The following is a 6,000-nucleotide window of genomic DNA, read 5'->3' on the forward strand; positions in this document are numbered from 1 at the left end:
AAACCAGGGAATTATGGGCTAGTTAGCCTACGATGTGCTGTCAGGAAATTGCTGGAGTCTATAAGGATAGGGTGACTGAACACTTTGAATATTTTCAGCTGATTCGCAAGAACCAGCATAGATTTGCCTGACAAACCCAACTAAACTTCTTGAAGAGGTAACCAAAGTGAACAAGGAACTAAGGATGTTTGTTACATGGACTTTATGGGCATTTGATGAATTGCCCATAAGAGACTGTTCAGAAGTTCACGGAATTGAAGGAAATTTTTGACTGGGCTAGGAATCTGGCTGATTGGCTGGAAACAAGAAAATTTGGATAATTAGCGGATTCTCTAATTGGCAGCATGTGAAAGTGCTGTGAAAGTAAGCATCTGTGTTGGTACCTTAACCAATCACTGCACTGATGGATGGCTTGGAAAGTAGGATAGAAAGCCAACATCCAATCTTGCCCACGATACAAAGATAGATAGAACTGTACTTAGTGTGGATAGAAGCATAAAATTATAAACAGATATTGATAGATTAATGGACAAAGTTGGCAAACGGACAATTTCTAAGTGATGAAAAGCTAAAAACTGTGGAAATTCCAAAAAAGGGTGCTCAGGTCCACAGATCATTAAAATGCCACGCACAACTACAGACAAGATAATCAAAAATGCTGATGGAATATCGCCCTTTATATTTGGGGGATCAGAATGAGGTGTAGGAGATATTCTTTAGCTGTGTAAAGTCATTGTTAGACCCCAGCTGAAGTATTGTAAGCAGTTAGTTTATTATGGGATGTGGGTGTGGCTGGCAAGGTCAGCATTTGTTGCCCCCCCTCCCCCCCTAATTTTCCTTGAATTCAGTAGCTTGCGAGGCCATTTCAGAGAACAGTTAAGAGTCAACCACATTGCTGTGGATCTGGAGTTACATGTAGGCCAGGCAAGGACAAAAACTAGATGGGTTTTTACGACCATCGATGATCATTACTGAGACCAACTATCAATTCCAAATTTATTAATTGATTTTAAATTCCATAAGCTGCCAGGTAGAACTTGAACCCATTTTCCATAACATTACCCTGAACCTCAATTACTAGTCCAGAGACATTACAAGTACACCACTATCACAGGCACATACATAGGGCATATTCACCTTGGAGGGGGTGCAACAAAGATTGACCGACACAATACATTAATTCCTGGTGGCCAACCATCCTGTTTTTTTAAAAAAGGATTATCCAGCAAATTCATTGGCTGTCCTTTTCGTTGGTATTCCCAGGACGCTGGTTGTCCTGTATTTTCACAGCTACGATTGGCTCGTGCCCTGGAACCAGTCAACTCTTACAACTCCCAATGTGTCTTTGTGAGTTGTGCAGCTGCACTGCATTCCTATCAGTCACAAGGCAGCATTGAAACCCCTGGAGAATGGCTGAACTTATAGATGACAGATTTGCATTACGCATTTGTTTTCCACTAGATTTGTGTTCAGGACCCCCATCCCAAGTGTCCCTTAAATTATTCCATAAGAGTTGGTCACCGTGCCTGGTCTCCAAAGACTAAATTACAAGGAGAGATTAAACAAACTGGGCTTGTATTCCTTAACATTTAAAAGACCAAGCGGAACTTACAGGTTAAATAGTAAGAAACTATGTCTGTTGACTAGGGAATCTAAGACAAGAAAAAATTAGTTTGAAAACTTGAACCAGACTTTTCAGGAGTGAAATTAGGAAACACTTCCACACAAAAGGTGATTGCAGTTTGGACTTTCTTCCATAAATAGTAGCTGATGCTAGACCAGTTAATTTAACCAATATTTTTCTTTACCTAAGATATTAAGGGCCATTGGGCAAGGCAGGTATGGAGTCACATCACAGATTAGCACGATCTTCAAAGAATAGAATTCCTACAGCACAAAGAAGGCCATTCAGCCCATCCCTTACAGAACATCTTAACCAGGTTCACCCTTATCCCCGCAACCCCACTTATTTACCCCATTAATCCCCCTAACCTTCACATCTTGGGGCACCAAGGGGCAATTTCGCACGGCCAATCCACCTAAACCTGCAAACTTTGATCTTAGTGGTGAACAGGCTCCAGGGTCTAAAATGGGCCGACTGTTGTACCTCTTCTACCAACATCTTCCCAAAACTTCAATAACGTTAACTGATGATAAAGAAGCTAGATGGTCAACGAGGGCGATAAGAATAGGCTATGTTAAAAGATGAAAGAAACCAGGACGAGAGGAGCCTGGTGTGGAACATGAACACCAGTAAAAAGCAGAAAAGCTCCTTAAAGTCTTCACTTGAAGCTGCTCGGTCTTCGCCGACTCCTCCAATTTCAGTACTTGGGCCCTCTTACAGATTAGATTTCAATCAAGTTTATGCTGCCGAAACCAAATACCCAACAAGCTGTAAGCCGACAGCTTCGACTTGAAAACTTCAATGGCCCCCGCCCCGACAAGAGTGAAGTGCAGCCAGTTTAGTCCCGAGATCGTTCGGGGGGGGGGGGGGGGGGCGATTTCCAGCGCTAATTTTTAACAAAAAAATAAACACCGGCTTACCCACTCACTGGCCTTTGGGTTGAAAGTGTACAATGCAACCTGGCTGGTCACGTCGACGATGGTGGAGATGAAAGGGTCGTTTTGCTTCAGAGCGGACAGGCTGATATCGCGGCCTTTACTCAGCGCCTCCATGTTGGATTCCCCCAGCTTGTCGTAAAGGAGAAACTCAAAAGGCTGTTCCCTCCCTCTCCTCCCCCCCCCGACCTATAGCCTCCCCGGAAAAGGCAAAAAAAACACACACACACTACCTGCAGCAAAAATATCCGCACGCCTCAATAACTTGCAAATTCAAACCGATTGTGTTTTTTTTTATACATCAAAATGCATTCCCCCCCCCCCCTTCCTCATTAAAAATGTTCAGGCTGGGTCTGAGTGTTGCAACAGAAAAAAAATCTCCACCGTCTGTAAAAAAAAACAAAGGATTGCTTTTTTTTAAAAATAATTTTGCAGCTGAAACTTGACGTTTAATCGATATTTCATTCAAAGGTGCCGTGGCTTTTATGCACGCCGCTTGTTTAAAAATAAATCGCCCCATTATATTTGTGTTGAATTTGTAATGTTGAATATATTCAGTAGAGATATTTTCCTCCGTTCCCCCCTACTGTTTTTTTGATTGTAATTCATAGACATACTGGGTCTGGCAAACCCTCCGTGGGAGACTTTCAGTCACTAATCCTATTAGCTAAAGCAGCTATTGCCCACGAAATGTGTGTGGTTAAAAGCGGTAAATGTGACATATGCTGCAGTCTGCTCGTCCTTTCATTTGAGTTTCAGCTCATCACCAATCAGAGATTACCTGGTCCACGGAGCTCATTGGAAACTACTAGCTAGCAATACCTGCAATACTCTCGCAAGCTGGTTGCCATGTACACACTGATGATTTATTTGAAGGAACATGAGTACGATGCTACTCACAGAAACTCTTCATTTCCCCTCCAATGTGCAGATGGATATTCTGCACTAGTAACAACCTTCATCCTTTCTACGGCTCCAACCACTTTATCTCACAATTTTAGAGACCTGCTAATTGTTACTTATTTGAAATAATTAAGTTTTTTCAAGTTTATTTATTCATGTCACAAGTAGACTTACATAAACACTGCAATGAGGTTTCTGTGAAAATTCCCTCGTTTCCACATTCTGGTGCCTGTTCGGGTACACTGACAGAGAATTTAGCATAGCCAATGCACCTAACTAGCATATCTTCTGCACTGCGGGAGGAAACTGGAGCACCTGGAGGAAACCCACACAGACATGGGGAGAACGTGCAGATTCCGCACAGTGATCCAAACTGGAAATTGAATTTGGGTCCTTGGTGCTGTGAGGCAACAGTGCTAAACGCTGTTATTTGAATTTGAATTAGTTATTTGAATTTCACAAACAGACACTCAGTTCCATTTAAGTATTAATAAATTGACAATTCCGTCAACCTTGTAAGCATAGATAAAGCTCCGAAAATTTTCCAGGTATTGATTGCTCTGTAACTTACACAATTGTCAACAATGCAAAATTCTCAGTGTGAGATTTAGATTTTAAGCTGCCGGTAATTGGTACTGCATAACCACCATCACACTCCTTGCTGATTCAAATTGGCTCTCTAGCCCTCGACCTATTTACTTGTCCTTATTTTCAAATTAATCTACAGATTTATCCCAATCTATCCCTGTCACCTCTGCCAGGCGTATGTCCCCTCCCACACCTTTTATATTTCAGCCTCTTTCTTCCATCAATGATGTCAAATCTTTCAACTATGATGATAATTTGTATTTATATAGTGCCTTTGATGAAATAGAATATCCCAAGGCACGTCACAAGAATGTATAAGCAAAATTTGACACCAAGACAATATTAAGACAGAAGACCAAAAAAAAGCTTGATAAAAGAGGTAGGTTTCAAGGAGTGTTTTTGAAGGAAAAATTGGGAGGCAGATGGAGACATTCAAGGAGGGAATTTCAGAGCTTAGAGCCTACTGCCAAAGGCATGCCACCAATAATGAAGCAATTAAAATCAGCAATGCTCAAGAAGACAGAATGAGATGAACACAGATATCTCAGAGGATTGTGAGACTGGAAGAAATTACAGAGATAAGTAAAGTCGAGACCACGGTGGGGTGAAACCAATGATCAAAATTATAAATTAAAGTGTTTGTTACCTCTAGATTTGCCACTGGCTGGCCTCCCATATTCTACAATCTGTAACCTTGAGATCATCCAAATCTCTACTACCTGTACTTGTACCAAGCTCTATTCACACTGACTTGGTTCAGTAACAAAATTCAGTGCATGACATCACCTCCCCCTTCCCCAGAAGGATATTTTGGCTTAGTTAGTTAAGTTTCCTTTGACATTTTGACTTTTGGAACAGTGCCCCCTCAGGGACTGTTAATCCTCTTTATTAATTTATTTTATTGATTATTTGGTTTATTTCAAAAGAGAATATCAGGAAAGACAGTGGACTCAAAGAGGTAGCATGTGCTGTCCACTGAAATGCTTAGGCTTTTCATGGCTGTTTGGCACTGCGGAAGCTGGAGTGCATCATCAGCCGATCTGATTTTTATTACAGTGTCCTACCAGTAGCTGTCACACTCTTTCATTAGTTTAATTTATTGATTTTATTTTCATTCATTAGAGTTCATAGGGAGAGACATCCTCCATGACTGGGAGCATTACAGGGGTTGGAGTGTATAATCAACCCTGGGAACATTTTTAAATTTAATCTTGGTACATTTCCTTTAACGTTTTTTGTTACAGTGCCTGTTAAAGGACTGTTAATAGGTTAGTTTTTAAAATTAGTTTATTGTTTTGCCCAAAAGAGAATAAAAAGAACCATTTGAGGCATTGGGTGTTGGTGGGGGAAGTGGAAGACATTTGTAATATTGCATTCTGTAAATAAATCTAGCATTAAATAAAAAATTGGGGTCTAGTTTCCGACTTCACCAACTGGCTTCTGAATGAATTAACACGTGGATGCTGAACCTCAGGCTGATGACATTGTTCTGGAGTCATCAACAAGATGGTAACAGCTGGAGTTACATCATAAAGTGAGAGAATATATAGTGGACTTCCAGAGTCTCAGTGCATGTTGTTGCCCAGAAAATGGAATAGTTAATCTGGTCATCATTGCCATTATGTCTTTTGTGAGTGCATACTTGGTTTCCTCCATCGAGGACTTGGTGACTCTCATTGAGTCATATACAGCAGACCAACCAGGGATGCCAGAGATGTGTATACACCTGCATATCATTGCCACCTCCATCAGCTTTGTGCAACAATGGCTGGGCATGCGAGAGTAGCAGTGGGTAGAGGCATATACTTGGTGCCTGGACTCATTGTCAGGCCCCTCCTCAGATGCTTAGGAGGTAGGTGTATAAGAGTTATAAAATCAAAGGGGAGACTTCCTGCAGCATCTGAGGGCTTATCTCAGGGCAATCATGATATGGAAGGTGGCTCCATGGCT

The 6,000-nt window shown here is 41.4% G+C and overlaps 1 protein-coding gene across 2 annotated transcripts in view; it reads right to left on the reverse strand.

Annotated features, from left to right (window-relative positions):
* dcp1a (decapping mRNA 1A) overlaps positions 1 to 2,682 on the reverse strand; it is a 61,752-nt gene extending 59,070 nt beyond the window's left edge. Inside the window, exon 1 of one of the 2 annotated variants that reach the window (XM_080182518.1) lies at positions 2,545 to 2,682. In XM_080182518.1, coding sequence (XP_080038644.1) covers positions 2,545 to 2,676 — 132 coding nt within the window. In that variant the 5' untranslated portion in view covers positions 2,677 to 2,682. The remainder of the gene's footprint in view (positions 1 to 2,544) is intronic. The other variant, XM_080182528.1, reaches the window with a different exon arrangement.
* Positions 2,683 to 6,000: the final 3,318 nt, after the last annotated feature.

This window comes from Carcharhinus amblyrhynchos, chromosome 3, assembly GCF_965287045.1.
Source record: "Carcharhinus amblyrhynchos chromosome 3, sCarAmb.v2.hapA, whole genome shotgun sequence".
Taxonomy (NCBI): Eukaryota; Metazoa; Chordata; class Chondrichthyes; order Carcharhiniformes; family Carcharhinidae; genus Carcharhinus; species Carcharhinus amblyrhynchos.